At 45.2% G+C, this 16084-nt stretch overlaps 1 protein-coding gene and 1 long non-coding RNA gene across 3 annotated transcripts in view; one reads left to right on the top strand and one right to left on the bottom strand.

Annotated features, from left to right (window-relative positions):
- Positions 1-7485: 7485 nt before the first annotated feature.
- LOC129380635 (uncharacterized) lies at positions 7486-12842 on the bottom strand. The gene is made up of 3 exons (XR_008608813.2): positions 12727-12842; positions 12386-12645; positions 7486-7691 (listed from the first exon to the last, which is right to left on the bottom strand). It is a non-coding gene; the product is annotated as an uncharacterized lncRNA (long non-coding RNA).
- Positions 8762-16084, top strand: part of LOC126543140 (papilin-like) — a 66311-nt gene continuing 58988 nt past the window's right edge. The window contains exon 1 of one of the 2 annotated variants that reach the window (XM_055062265.2): positions 8762-8838. In XM_055062265.2, the coding sequence (XP_054918240.2) occupies positions 8829-8838 (10 nt within the window). In that variant the 5' untranslated portion in view covers positions 8762-8828. Of the gene's footprint in view, positions 9013-16084 lie in introns of both variants that reach the window. The other variant, XM_055062264.2, reaches the window with a different exon arrangement.

Below are 16084 nucleotides of genomic sequence, written 5' to 3'. Positions count from 1 at the left end.
ACCCCAGAATCAAGTGCCACACCTCTGGAGGAAACCCGATGGAATGTCACGTAATAACAGTGATTAGAAAGATAGGCCTTGATCCAAATTATAATTTCTTCCTTTTTGATAATACAAACCTTGCACGTACATGGCCCTAAATGCGAGAGACGCCCTAGTACCCAGCCAAGGGAGCGTCGTGACGTTGGCGGAGGACGGTCCAATGCAGGTGTGATGGGATGACGAGCAGAAGGTCGGGGCCGTGGGAATGAAAATTATTCTTGTGTATCATCAATACTTGCAGTTTTCGTTGCGGAAGCCTGCTGCGGCTGCCACAGTAAACGTGTCCTAATCCAGAGGAATGTATGTGGCATGATAATACTTTGAAATGCGAAAAAAAATGTTTAAGCCTAGTTCAAGCCAAGATCAGAGCAGGGTGATGCTCAAGTACGCGCTGTTATTGCCTCGAGAATAAATGTGCGCCGATTCGTAAAGTGGTCCAGTATAAAGAAAGAGAAAGTAATGATTGCTCGAAGAGCCGCTGCTCCGCTCTCAATGCGGTCATTCGCCTTGATCCGTTAGCAGATATGGGAGCATGCGCCACAAATAGAATGTGGGGCTAGGGGTTCGGAAACATCAGACGCGCGTTAGGTACCAATTTGTGTGCATAACCCATTACTACCATTTGTATGTCGAATTACCGCACCGTATTTATTTGTAAGTAATAAAGAAGCAACATACGTTTTTAAAAGGCCGTTTTGCTAAGAAGGCACTTCACAAGACGACCACGTCATAATCTGCTTGGTTGGATGATCTTGATCTATTCATTCTCAAAATTGGAGAAAAGTCGATTATGTCAATGCCGCTGTGCACCCAGCTCATTTACTTTTTTTATCAAGCTTGCTATTCGCTTCACGACGCTGATATTTTCAGTGGAAATTTAATAAAAGAACACCGTAAATGGTGACTACAGGGCATTAGAAATCCCCGCAGGGGCGGCTGGGTAAGCAGACGTTTGGTGGGTTGCGTCACCACGTACCCGAGCACATGAGGGTCGGACCCTCCCGCGTGTAGCCTTGCGTGGATTAGCCGTGTCAGGGAAAAGGGGATCGTGGGCCTTGAACCGATGCCGGGTGTTCGGACTTAAGGCCCCCCGGCGGAGACAACACACCTTTTAGGTCTCGGCTTGACATAGGCCGTGCCTCCAGACTGACGAAAATGGAGGAAAATGGGAGTCACATTTTCCTGTCCTCCTCCTCAGTTTTCGTCTTTTACTCTCAATTTACACCTTGCCTGTCTTCTGTTCCCATCCTGTTACTACTGTTTTCTGGGCGACAAGAGTTAACCTTGGTTTATATGTGCAGTCTTCACTTTATATATATATATTATAGATATGCATGGCTGCCGCTTGCAGTTATTCTTGCAACCTTGCAGCGTCCCCTTCTTGGGCTCGGTGGCGCGTGACTACTATCGCCGCCGAATTTACCCACATTTCTATGGTGAACAATTTTCCCGCACTACCTGTCGCTTCCTGAAGACGGGCGCACCAATGAAACATTCAATTTTTTTATGCAGCCGAAAGAGCCCTGTCTCAAGTACCACGTTTTACACAATAAGCACCAAACTAAGACGGTCCCAGTGATCTTACCCTTTCTTGTAGCAAAATGACTCACGAAAGCAATTGACTTATGGCCACAAAGTAAGGAAGATCGAAAGCGGATTTCTTGTTCTGAAAATTCGCGACGATGTAAAGTAGGACAAACTTTTGAACGTTGTAGCGTTTAGGGACGTCTCCGTTTAAATGGCCTCACACAAATCGATGAACACACTTTGTGGTGTCATCTCGGAAGTTGACCTTCGCGAACTCAGTGAACGTGGACTACGTAAGGGTACAAAGAACTTAACGTCAGGGAACTTATTCAGGTACAAAGAATTGCAATAAAGCGAGGTGATAAGAAATTAGCTCATCATCGTCATCATCATCAGCCTGATTACGCCCACTGCAGGGCAAAGGCCTCTCCCATACTTCTCCAACTACCCCGGTCATGTACTAATTGTGGCCATGTTGACCCTCCAAACTTCCTAATCTCATCTGCCCACCTAACTTTCTGTCGCCCCCTGCTACGCTTCCCTTCCCTCGGAATCCAGTCCGTAACCCTTAATGACCATCGGTTATCTTCCCTCCTCATTACATGTCCTGCCCATTCCCATCAAGCGTATAATTATTACTTTTGGGGCCAGCAACCTACCTGAATCAATCGAAACCGGCTTCTGTAAGCTTTGCGTGAGACAATACATCCCAAACCAGCGCGATGATTCAAGTGTGAGCGTTTCAGGCATGGGTCGCAAAGCTGCAGTGGGCATCCTACTTGTGCAAAATGTAATCCTAAAGAACACTGTTTAGACATCTGCACTTCAGCAATCCGCTGTGCCAACTGTGATGGAGAGCACTCCACCTACTCTATTCGCGATCATGCCCTTGCGGAAAACAGAGAACTATGATAGAAATGAAATTCAAACCTAACCTATCCTTCTAAGAGGCACGTAAGCGTTTTTTTGTTCAAAATCAGTGCAGTCCAATCGGCACCAATTTGACCGGCCGGGGGGCAGCGTCACGTCCTCCGGCGGCCACCCGAGTCTAAGGCAGTGTGACAGCGGTCACGCCATAAGCACCTCAGCACCCCACCCCATCCAACCCCCCGGCAGGAGCTGCAAGCACTGCTCTGCCTCAAGCCAAGTAGGGCCAGCAGACCTAGGGGCCTGCTGGTTCCAGGGCCACCGCCCGCCCAGGCCTGCCTCAAGAACATCCGAGCGTGCTCGCTGGGCGAGCCGTCATCCACCGCGTCGGAAGAGAAGATGAATGGAAACAACAATACTCCGGTGTCTCAAAGGCCGAAGGAATGGAGTAGCTCTGTGGAGCGCGCCCGGAAAGAAGTGAAATCTCGCATTACGGGGCCGGGAAAGGTCTCGAGAGCTAACTTAATCTCTTTTGACATAAGTCGAAAACACTTTCATACAATTGCACAAATAATACACTCGAATGTGAGACGTCTACTCAACATTCAAGATGGAATTAAGGAACTCTACATAGGTTTATACCAAGGATGCTGTCTGTGTGCGAGAGAAACCTCAATCGTGCATACAAAAATTTTCTCCGACAATACGCCATTTACCGCAAAGACCGTAACGACGCTCTCAACTCAGCGGGCCGGCTGGCCATAATAGTGGATAAGGGTGTCACTTGCCAGCACTTGAAGCTGCAAACATCACCTGAAGCAGTCGCAATCAGAGCTGTGGTGTTTGATAAGCTATGCGGCAACGCGCATTCGGAAACCATAGACGCGACCCATCTCAGTATAGGTCCCAAACTTCTAACAAAAATATCAACGCGAAAACCAGGTAACAGATTTATGAGGGAAGAAATCAAATGTAATCACAAGTGAGGCCACCGTTATGTATGCATGCTTCAACCGCCACTGAAGTAATTATTCACTGTGCAAGAGTTGCACGCCCGCAACCATTGTAACATACCACCCGTTCACCTGTATCAATTATTGTATTAGCAGCGCGTGACCCTCGCTAAACAAGAGCCAAGCTCTTCTCTCTTACCTGCCTACATCGTATATCACACTCTTGAATAGAAAAACAATTGTCAGAAAAACGAAAATGACGACTGAAATGCTAGTTTTGCAACCAGAAGGCTAAGCAGACCTGTATAAACTTTAATCTGACCATTAATATCAAGCTTTATTTTTTTTCGCTTGCACATTGTAGCTTACCCTTAAGGGCTTGCATCGCGTTTTGCTCCCATAAGGGCCCAGCATACTTTATTAAGTGCACCGACGTACTGTTTGTGAAACAAAGGCGAATTTACAAAACTCTCACAATGTATTTACAACGAGAGAGACAACTAATAAGCAAAAGTAAACCAAATCTCGCTTCTTCATTTTTCTTGCACTTAATTTATTGTTTTTGATTACGTGTTCACCAGAGGGGTTCGTCTAGCCATTTGCACGTACGTCTGGTATTTCGATGTCCATATGGCACCGACTGTTTATAAAGTGTGAGATCCATGCAGTTGAAGAGGCATCAAAGAAAGGAAAATAGCTCTCAAGGATAGCGCATAAGAAATGTGCATTCATGTAGCCTATACCTTTAAGAAACACTTCTCATCACATTGTCATGATGGACGATTTCTGCCTGACAAACGTTGTCGAAAAAATATATTTTATTACACTTGCTGAATAATGGTAGGTGTTTTAATAATTATGAATGGTAAACAAAGTACCCTATGAAGGTTCATTTTTTAACTCATAATCCCTCATAGAAACATTTTTTAAATATTTGCCAGTGTTGCAGTTTCGTTGGAAATGACGAAACTGCTCACGTGTTGCGCACGGCGTCCAGATTAGTAATGATGCGTTTTCCGGAAAATTACAAGCGGCTCCGTGAAGCTAATGTACTTTTGCCCAGATGGAGTGTCATTGCTAATGCTGCCACTGCAACTTCAATCAACCCATTTTCGCTGGAGGAAACTATAAGCAGCTAATACGCGCCGCAATTTTTTTTACTTGCAATTCAGAACGCTTACCTCATCTATTTTATCTCGTTGTGGCTTGTGACATAATACTTTAACAATGGAAACGCTGTTAAATGTTGCAAAATATGCTCTAAACAGCACACAGTTGCAGCGCTTTCCTCTACTTCCGAGACTCGCGAAAGTTTTCACACATGTGTTATAGTGCGCTTAAGTTTCTGGCCAACACACACAGCGATTAATTTGCCCAGAATCTACGCGGGCCCACAAACGGAGTCATTCTCATCCAGCGATGATTTATTCGCACAATTTTCTTCAGTCAAATAAGGCTCTGGTGATTGCGACACTTCTAACATGCACAATATGTGTTGCCGCGCGAATTGTTTCACCATAGCTTCCTGAGCACAGCAATACGATAACATGTCCGCGTTAGACAATCTGGGACCGGGACAAGAATAGGTGCTCATGAAAAAATTGCCCATAGAAGGGCTGTAGGAAGCTTCAGTAAAAATTTAATTGCCGACCACCTTCGTTTATGCTGCTATAAAAAATGTGCTCGAATGGACTGCGCCAAATCGTTAAATTATTTACAACTTCTGAAGCAGCCGGCAAAGCATGCTACCCTGAGCGCAAGGTAGATAGCGATGTTGAGAAATAGTTGTTATTCATGGCACCTACCGAGGAGAGGAATTCGCCTCACAACATAAAAATTAGCGAATGCGAGAAGTGCGAAACTGACAATAATTACATGCGCCAAAAGTAATTCCAGTCGAAACAAGAATTAGACACTGGACAAACACAAGCGTACAAGTGGAGGAAGCATATCATTACTTATTCATCGTGATAGATACATTCACAAAATGGAAATGTGCAGCGTAATCTGCCGTGTTGCTAAGCCGAAATTTAACAACGCCCGCAAGTAAATTTTGGATGGTCGAGAGGACAATGACACAGCTGAAAATACACTTCGTGCAAGGAGGCGAAACGGCAGCAGGTAGGTCGAAAGTGAACAATAGCTATGCGCTACGGCTAAAGAAGCATAGGAGGGAAATAAAGAAGAAGGGGCGAAAGAAGCGACGGACAGAAAGTTAGATACAGAAAAAGAAAGGGACAGGGATCAACAGCACTATTCAGAGGTTTAAAGAACGGTTTGTAGTTTAGAGCACTTGTATACGCATTGATATCTGCAAGTGAAAGTGCAGTTAGGGGAAGCAATAAACGTGGCTAAGCCTTAAGCTTGAGGTTTTTTCCATGGAGATGCACCGTGCGCTACGAGTGATTTGTTTCGGCAAGGCTATGCAAACGTTTACTGCAGCTCATCTAGCAGGATGCAATGCAATCCTGGTGGCGAGGCTGTTGTCCGATAACTTTGTGGGCGGGAAGATTTTTACCGCTGGTCTTATATACACATATTTGAAGAAAAAAGATAGGGCTACATCTACATGCGTATTGTGCCTTGCTACATATGTACAAAAGCCTGTCGGCGTTGAGAAAGCAAGGCATTAATCTTGTGCATATGCCATCACAGTATGACAACCTTTTTTGGTATATTATGAGTGCACTGAGATCATTGAATACTCTTTATGCATTCATGATCAGCAACATTACCATAAATAACAACCGGCACTCGTAGCAACAGATAAAGGGACAAGACGGAAAGCTGCGTCAATGGTCACAGATGCTAATCCCCATGAAGACTGCTGCATAAAACATTAATATGAATCATTCCTTGCCTCATTTTTGGACCTAAATGGTAGGTATGTTCCTGCCTTGCTTGAATTTAAGCAAGAGATTTTCTGTGAGTGTTCTAGAAACAGAACCTTCGACCTTTAACACAGAAGCCAGTCGCTCTATTCATTAGGACACAATAGTTCTTTTTTTTTGGCAAATGCTTTCTGCAAGAAAACAGCAAAAAATTTCGCCTTCAAGTGGACGTGGTTGAGGAGACATAATCAACTAGCGCAGTTTTCAGGAGAAACAATATATGTACGCGAAATCATCCAGGTTTGCAGAAGAAAAGAATGGGTTGCATGGACACAATTTGTCGCGGCAGAGCGGCATGATGGGGACAGAAAAATATGCAGAAAATATAAATGATTCTATACTAAATGAATTGCCGAATTATTCCGCAAAGACCATTCCATTTGTTAAAGGATTGGTGTACTTGAAGGCCTCTATTTGTCATAGTGAAAAAAAAAGGATGATGTAAAAGCCTACGTGCTCGGGAGCCATCCATTAAATTAATCGACAGTTTCATTCGAATACGTTCTTACATCCTATCACTTTTCTCCCACCAAAGGTTGTGGCTTTGGGCCTAATTCACAGTATCTTAACTGCGCCTTAATTCCTCTTAATTCACACGAATTGTCGTAGTTCGACTCATACCAAATGTCGTGGGTTCGAGTGCGTTATCCTAATTGCCTGTGGCTTAAATCGTCTTAATTAACAACAAAGGCCCAGGGTTGAACTCCCATCATAGGTCGTGAGTTCGAGTGCCTTAATTATCCATGTCCGAATTAACAGTGCTTTCATTAATTTCGCCTTATTAAACACCAAAGATCCCACCAAAGGTCGGGGATTCGACCGCCAATTTCGGTGCCATTGTATTGTGCCATTAAATTTTGATGCGATAACGCCGGACGGGGAAATTTTGAACCCATGAGCCATCTAAGGCTTTCGTCTTAACCCTTAGCGCTTGTTGTTTCATTGCATAATTCCAGAGTGAACATAGCCGTTAACAAGCCCATCTGTAGTAGTAATAGAGGCAGACACCTTGTCCCTATTCAAGAGAGGTATACGTTCGCATTAAGCAACGAATCACCCACCCCCCCCCCTCGGTTGCCTTAGGGTGCACGTCTTTGGCACCGGCGCCTTTGCATCAGCGGTGAGTTGAACGTGCGACTGCCAACCACAATCCGCGAAAACGGGCGACAAAGACAAATATATTTGATTTAAAAGGCATTGTGAAGGGAGGATCAGGCATTTGAAAAGTGAAAGGATACACTGCGACGACACTGTTATACGTCCTTCAAGCTGTGTTTGTGTCGTCACTAACTTCTGCAGCGCGCAGTTTTATTTTGCTTCTTGCGAAACAGGTTAAATCCTTCTTGAACAATTGCTCTTTCATCTTCTCCTTGGGAGGCGTGTCTTCAAGGATCTCTCAGCTTCGGGGTCTCTGCGGCAGCAATATGGTTATTGGTGATGTCAAACTTCCTTTTTTCGAACCACGAAAAAAGAATGCGTCATTTATTTCATCAAAGCAGAATTTCACGTGACCTTTGTAAGAGATCGTTATTCAATTTCTAAAGCAAACATATGGCAACATCCTTCTATTACATGGGACAAGGTTAGAAATTCGGGCTCTTAATTCATATGCTCGATTTTTTCTAACAAAAACTTAAGCCCTGTCAGCCTCCCTAGAGCACCCTGCAAATGCTGAATCAGCAGTCATATTATGGCGGCCGTCTTATGGGTAGCTCATGTAGTTTTCAGACATGCAGGAAATAACGATTCTGCTGATAAGGAAGGAAACCATAATGTTTCATAAAATTTCAGGATGTTTCATTATTCATTTACCGTAAAGCTAAAGTATACATGCTTTTGACTCTTCATTTTTACGTATAAATGAAATTGTGCTTCCTGTGGTTAAGTAATATTCACAGTTCTTTTTAGGAATAAGAAATGGTCATTTATTGGCACAGGGTTTACACTGTCGCTTAAACCGGTCGTGTTCAAGCACGAAGAAGAGTGGTACGCCAACTGCTGATGATCACCTCAGTCCCAAAGTCATTGCGACTACGGTGGCCTTCCACATTATTGTACTGAAGCCACATGAATTCTTAGATTTCCTCCAGCACAACGATAAAGACATATGTACTGTTACTAACTTTTAGTGTACATATCGCTTCAACGTCAACTGGTACATTTTGAAGCCCAAATATTTCCATCCTCAATGTAAGCAAAAGAAGAACTGATGTAATTTCTCAATGCTAGATCTCCCACCTAGTATATGACGCACTTCAAGCACCTGTGTTTATTAACAGTGGCTTTTGCTTCTAAGATTTCACAATGGCATATACTAAGATGCCACATTGTGTGGCAAGCCCACAATTCGTTGGTGGTAAGGCGAGAGACAGTCACGCAAAGCAGTACTTTCACAGTCAGCAACAAGGGTCTGTCTCTGTGTCCTCCGACCATTCGGACAATGAGCATTTAATAAAACCCTTGACACCCTACCTGTGCTGTTGAATGCCTCTGCAAAAAGTTCGCACCTACATTCACGATCTGCACAAACCACACAAAGTGATTTACCATGCAACTACGTAAGTTTTCTACAGACGTGATTTCTCTTATACGGCTCAAGCATACTGTGAAAAAGTAGCCCTGCTTATCTGCATTGAGTGCGAACCAACTAGGGTACAGCATAATAGAAATGTGGGCACTACACGCATTCGCGTTCCTATTGGTTACGAATACTATTGTTGGACGTTCTACACGTAAGTGCGGATAATTCGTTATTCATTTGAAGACGGAATAATACGTCCACGTTCTACGCGTGGCGCACTTTCGCGCAATGCGCGGAAGGTTTTGCAGTAATTGAATCCACAGGCAATAGTTTTCAGCAAAATGTAAAATAGATTTAATGATAACGAAACATGCTGACTGTAGTGACGTGATTATACGGGTGCCCCAGCTAACTTTAGTAACAGTAAATATATGCGAATGCCACGTAGCTGAACAGAAGATAATGTTGTTTGCCGTCGCTAGGAGATACTCAAATTACAGTTTTGATTCCCCCTAACAAGATAATTAGTCTTAATTATTTCAACCACAATATCTCATTAGGCAGAATGAAAAGCATAATTTTCGTATCTCCAAGTGACGGCAAACAACATTAGCTTTGTTCTGTCCAGCTACGTGGCATTCGCTTATTTTTAAGCTCTGGCTAAAGTTAGCAGGAACACGTTGTATATTATGCTACGACTGTGCATGCTCAAAATAATTGCGCCAAATGTACCTTTTTCAAAGAAGCAATAACTTCCATTTGGCGGGGGACTGGCACTCAGCAAAACAATGAGTGCTTCGACATTTCCTCGAGTATTTTTGTAGATGTTTTGCTGGTGTTCTGCCTAGTTAGGTGAAATTGTTGTGGAACCCAAATATTATTGATTTCTAGAGCAGAATCTTAGACTTCTTATAAGAAAGTCGGCATTCCTGTACACCTCAGTTGAAGTAGCCAGATTATAGCGTACTTTACATAATCAATTTTCGGCATACATTATCGTGCCTTACATTACGCGCAAGCATAACCATCCAGCTCTTCAATTCGGCGGTGTGTGTTTGAAGCCGCGAACGTCTGACGGTGTGTGTCTGAAGCGAACGAGGAAGGTGCCTGGAGGTGAAGAAAATCGCGCCACGGGGTAAGTGGCAAGGAGCGCGAGCCTGCGGCAAAGTAACGCCACCTAGAGGAAAGTGTAGCTAGCGTAGAGCAAATGCGGAAAGGACAAACGAAGCAAAGCATTGCGGAGGATGAAAGTAGGCAGAGGCACGCCAGGTTGACTTCCTCTGACAGTTGCTACCGGCATTGTGGGTGATAGAGACGTGCTCAAATAATATCGTCCTCGGGCCATTTGTGCTGTGCGTCCCGTGAAAACGTGCGACGGTGAGCCGATGATGGCCGCTCAGTCTCGCTTGCACAAGGGCGGAAGCGCACCATATGCCGTCGCGTGCATGAGACAGGTTATGGAAGGGAGGGGGGCGTCGTACTACGGCCACTCGCGGTCACGCGGGCCTTATCTTGGAAGCTGCCTGCTTTCGAGGCGCAGTCTAGGTGGGCCGACGGATCATAGCTTTGCTTACACATTGTTCTAACCCTTGAGTTTTCGTTGAAGCGTCCCTTCGCTCGCTGCTGCTGCCGCGATTCCTTACGTCAGCATCTTCATAGGGAGTTTCCATGGTCATCGAGTGATTGAGTGTTAAGTGTCCATGTTTGCCAGTGTGCCCTGACACTATTCTAGTTAATTTAGTTAGTGAATGTTTGCAAGGGGGCATTGATAATTGTGATGGTACAGTCGTCGTATCATAAACCGTATGTCACGAAATTTAGTGCTTGCTAAGTATTATTTTTCCATTTTTTATTTTATTTTTTTACGGCCGAGTGATATTCCACGCAATTCTTGCATGTTGCATTGTACCGTAAATATTGCGGATTGATCAACATATCGCGATTATTCTCTAAAGTGATTATTCGCAAAGCTTTAAAACAAGCGAGAATGCTTTATGCGCTTTAGTTGAAGCCCAAAGCGGCGATGGAACCGATAATGATGGTGGGGCTAACACATCTTGCGCTCGGCATAGGCCAGTTACTCATCTTACTGCAGCACTATAGGACCTCAGCGGAGGGTAATTACTTGTGCTTGTCGTTCGAGGATGCAGACCAGCTTCTACGGCCGTGGTACAACCACCGACGAAATGGTATTTAAAACTATCCATGCGTAAAGTTGTTGGGTGTAAAAGACGACCCGTGCCACAATCCACACTATCGGCGCTTCAACCAGCGCCCGCCTGGCGGCGACGGTCCATAGTAACTGAAGCAGGCTAGGTGACTATTATTCACGGCCTCGTTTCAAAGAGATGCCAATAAATCTTCATTTAAAGCTGCTGCTGCTAATGGACGATACCACCACCCCCTTTGAGTGCGAAGCACGACTGATAAATAGGGAACAAAGAAAGCAAGCCTGACAAGACGAGACAGAGCATGTGGCAGTTCATGTGGTCATTAGGCAATTCAGTTTGAGTTCATTTTTGGGCGAAAGGACCAAACACTTTTCTGCTGGTCAAGGTGGAGAGTGGCACACATGTATTAAATATATCTTGTTTTCACGCGCATTTGTACACATTTTTACGCGTGTAAAATTGTTTCCAATATATTTACAAAGAGCGAAAGTTCGCGGAGACGGAATAGAGCCCAGCCAGCCTGTATTCGATTGAATTGGATTTTCTTCTTTGATGGCGCGTACCCACTGCGGGGGATTGGCTAAAATTTGGATGGTATTAGGAAGATTTTCGTGGTTGAAAAACTGGTTAAAGTGTCATGTGCAGACTGCCCACCTGGGGGAAATCGGTAGTTGCCTTTTCCTGTCTTTCTCTTCCTGCAACCTTCGTCTTTCCCTTACTTTCCACCTTTCCTGTCTTCTTCTGGCTTCCCCTTTACTTCCAATTTTTCCAGGCAGCAAGGGATAACCTTGTGTGAATAGCCAACCTAGGTTATGTCATATTTGGTTATAGTGGTAGTGTACAGCTGGCGTTTGCAGGCCGTGTTTCACGGGTCCTGCAGCGTCCCCTTGTAGGACTCCATGGTGGGTGGCTGGCGTTACTGCCGAAATCTCAGATATCTTTATGGACAGCTCCTTTCCTCCACTCCCTCATCGCCCTTAGAAAAGAGGGCGCACCGATGAAGTTTTTCAGTTTTTTGGACGCCAAGTCCACAACTTCCCACGTTTCCATGTAGTTCACGAGGAAAAACCCGGCAAACCAGTGCGCACTATTTCACCGTTCCTTGTATCAAAGACTTTGACTGATGTTTTTGGAGCCGGATATAAAGCGACCAGGATGGGAAGCGGTGACCTCCTCCTGGGGCTCCGCGATAAGAAGCAATACGAGAGACTGCCTAAGATAGTGTCATTTGGGGATAACCAACTAACAGTAACCCCGCACCGTAATATGAACACCACCCGCGGCGTTGTGTCAGACGATGACTTGCTGGAGCTCACTGACGCTGAACTCTTGGAGGGCTTGAGCGAGCAAAATGTTATCAATGTCAAAAGAATAAAGATTAGGCGAGATGGGAAAGAGATCCAAACCAAGCACCTAATAATCACGTTTGGTTCAAGTGTCCTGCCCGAGTCAATCGAGGCCGGGTACATCAAGCTCCGTGTCAGGCCATGCGTGCCCAATCCACTCCGATGTTTCAAATGCCAGAGCTTCGGCCACAGTTCGCAGAGCTGCCGAGGCCGCCAAACATGTGCGAAGTGCAGTGCCCACGAACACACCTCTGAAGCTTGTGGGAATGCTCTCCACTGTGTAAACTGTGATGGGGAGCACGCCGCGTACTCGCGGTCGTGCCCATCCTGGAAAAAAGTAAAGGAAATAATAACATTAAAGTAAAAGAAAATATAAGTTTCAAAGAGGCACGCAGGCGGGTATCTTACCTGCCCAAGAAAACATTTGCCGATGTGGCACGTCAGGGGGCAGCGTCACAACGGCCTCCGGTGGATGTCCGACCCACAAGCAGTGAGTCGGCAGTCACGCCATCTGCCCCCGCGGCGGTTGCAGCTAGCGCTGCTCCGTCAACCGAGGAGAAGGGACCATCGACCCCGAAGGTGGGCGTAGCCGAGGCTGCCTCAACTTCCCAGGTCCCTTCCAGCGCTGGCAACGGCCGGCGCAGCCAAATCTCCCAGGGAGCCCCATTGACCTCCGGGCTGGTGGGCGCAGGGGTCTTGCCCTCCAAGGCGGGACCCTCGCTGGTAACTTCCCGCTCGCAAGAGCACGTGTCCGGCGCCTCACAAAAGGCAATGGACACTACACCCATCCTCAAGGCTCACCAAGCGCCTAAGGAGCGGCGACGCTCCCTCGAACGCTCCAGAAAGGGCAAAACCCCGATTACAGGGCCTCGAAAGGGCTCTGTAGTCTAAGGCATAACTTTCGTATCTGTACGTTCAGCACTAAGTTACTTTAAGTATGGATACACAAATTATTCAATGGAACATCAGAGGTCTCCTTAGAAACCTTGATGATTTGCAAGAACTCATCCGCAAACACAATCCAAAAGTGCTGTGTTTACAGGAAACACACTTAAAACCAAAACACACAAACTTTCTTCGACAGCACGTTATTTTTCGCAAAGATCGCGATGATGCTGTTGCATCATCGGGCGGTGTCGCCATTGTAATTCAAAAAAACATAGCGTGTCAACGTTTACAGCTACGAGCGCCCCTCGAAGCAGTGGCGGTTCGAGTTGTCCTGCAAAACAAACTCATCACTATTTGTTCACTTTACATACCCCCACATTTCAAATTAAACAAACCTGAATTTCAGTCCTTCATAGATGAATTGCCAGAACCGTATGTTGTTCTTGGCGTGTTCAATGCACACAGCAGCTTGTGGGGAGACTCTCGCATCGATGCGCGAGGTCGTCTCGTTGAACAGTTCCTTTTTTTCTTCTGGAGCGTGCCTTCTCAATAAGAAAGAACCCACATATTACTCTCTTGCAAACAGATCCTTTTCGTCAATAGATCTTAGTATAGTTTCCGCGTCAATACTGCCCGAACTCAAATGGGAAGTTACGAGCAATCCTTACGGGAGCGATCACTTCCCCGTACTGCTAAGAACATCTAAAGAAAATGAGTTTTCCCCGCAAGCTCCTAGGTGGAAGATAAATACAGCCGACTGGGAGAAATTTCGAACTCTATCTAGCATCTGATGGGCTGATATGTCTTCTTTAGAAGTTGATGCGGCTGTGGAGTATTTTACAGCGTTCATAATAGATGCCGCATCAAAATGCATATCTGAAGGAAGTGGCTTGGCATGAAACGGCGTGTCCCGTGGTGGAAAGACGAATGTAGGATCGCTCGTAAGAAACGGAACAAAGCGTGGGGGCTGCTACGCGCTTCCCCAACCGCAGAGAATCCTATCAACTTTAAGAAAGTAAAATCTCAAGGCAGGAGAACCCGCAGGCAGACCAGAAGAGAAAGTTGGCAGAACTTTTTATCGAGTATTAACTCGTTTACAGATGAGGCCAAAGTCTGGAACAGGGTAAATAGAATTAGAGGTCGACAAACGTACTCACTCCCTCTGGTAAATACACAGGGCGATACACTGCAAGATCAGGCAGACTCACTTGGGGAGCACTTTGAGAGCGTGTCAAGTCCAACAAACTATTCAGAATCCTTTCTCAAATACAAACAAATAGAAGAATGTAAGCCACTCATACGAAAATGTCGAAAGAATGAACCATACAACTGTCCTTTTAGTATTGCCGAGTTCAGAGCTGCCTTGAGATCATGCAAGAGCTCCGCACCGGGTTCTGACAGAATCATGTACGAAATGATCAAAAACCTACACAATGACACCAAAGTTACACTACTCACAATTTTCAACACTATTTGGGTTGCAAGATACTTTCCAATTGCATGGAAAGAACCAGTTGTGGTCCCTGTTTTGAAGCAGGGGAAAGACCCATCCATGGCGGCAAGCTATCGTCCGATAGCTATTACAAGCTGCCTGTGTAAGGTTTTTGAAAAAAAATATAATTAATCGCAGACTCATACATTTCCTTGAACTCAACAATATACTTGATCCCTATCAGTGTGGCTTCAGAGAAGGCCTGTCGACAACAGATCACCTTGTACGCATTGAAGGATATATTCGGGACGCATTTGCACATAAGCAGTTTTTCATGTCAATATCCCTTGACATGGAGAAGGCATATGACACAACAGGGCGCTACGGCATCTTGCGAGACTTGTCGGAAATGGGCATCTGTGGCAATATGCTGAAAATAATTGAAAGCTATTTGTTGAATCGCATCTTCCCAGTGAAAATTGGCAACGTATTCTCGCGACCTTTCACACAAGAAACACGTGTACCACAGGGAGGCGTGCTGAGCTGTACGCTCTTCATCGTGAAGATGAACACGCTTCGTGCTTCGCTACCACCTGCCATTCTTTATTCTGTCTACGTTGACGACATTGAAATCGGCTTCAAATCCTGTAACCTCTCAGTATGCGAGAGACAGGTGCAGCAGGGCTTGAACAAGATTTCCAAGTGGGCAGACAAAACGGATTCAAAATCAATCCCCACAAAAGCTCTTGTGTTCTTTTTACAAGAAAGAGAGGCCTGTTTCCGGATCCTTCCTTAGAACTGTGTGGACACCAAGTACCTCTCAACAAAGAGCACGAATTCCTGGGTATTATACTTGCCTACAGACTCACTTTCATTCCACAAGATAAATATCTGAAGGAGAAACGTCTAAAAACAATGAACTTAATGAAACTTCTATCCCAGACTACATGGCGTAGTGACAGGAAGTGTTTAATGAACCTATACAAGAGCCTAATTCGGTCTCGATTGGATTATGGTGCTGTAGTATATAACTCTGCCGCCCCGAGCTTGCTAAAAATGCTAGATCCTGTTCACCATCTAGGTATCTGGTTAGCCACTGGCGCTTTCAGAACAAGACCGATTGAAAGCTTATACGCGGAATCAGATGAATGGTCCCTCCATCTACAGAGAACTTACATCAGCCTTACATATTTCCTAAAAATACACTCCAATCATCAACATCCATGTTTTAACACTGTTAATGATATGACCTGGACTACACTTTTCCATAATCGCCCCTCTGTAAGAAAGCATTTCTCGCTTCGAGTGAGGGAGCTTAGTGATGAGATACATGTCCCGCTCCTCGAGCTTCGCCTAATGCATCCAACCAAGTTGTTACCGCCTTGGGAGCGGCAGGTCATAGAATGTGACATATCCTTTTTAGAAGTAACAAAACACGCACCAGAG

This window comes from Dermacentor andersoni, chromosome 10, assembly GCF_023375885.2.
Source record: "Dermacentor andersoni chromosome 10, qqDerAnde1_hic_scaffold, whole genome shotgun sequence".
Classification (NCBI taxonomy): Eukaryota; Metazoa; Arthropoda; class Arachnida; order Ixodida; family Ixodidae; genus Dermacentor; species Dermacentor andersoni.
The sequence above is the reverse complement of the archived record's forward strand: the minus strand, read 5'-3'. Positions and strand labels throughout refer to the sequence as shown.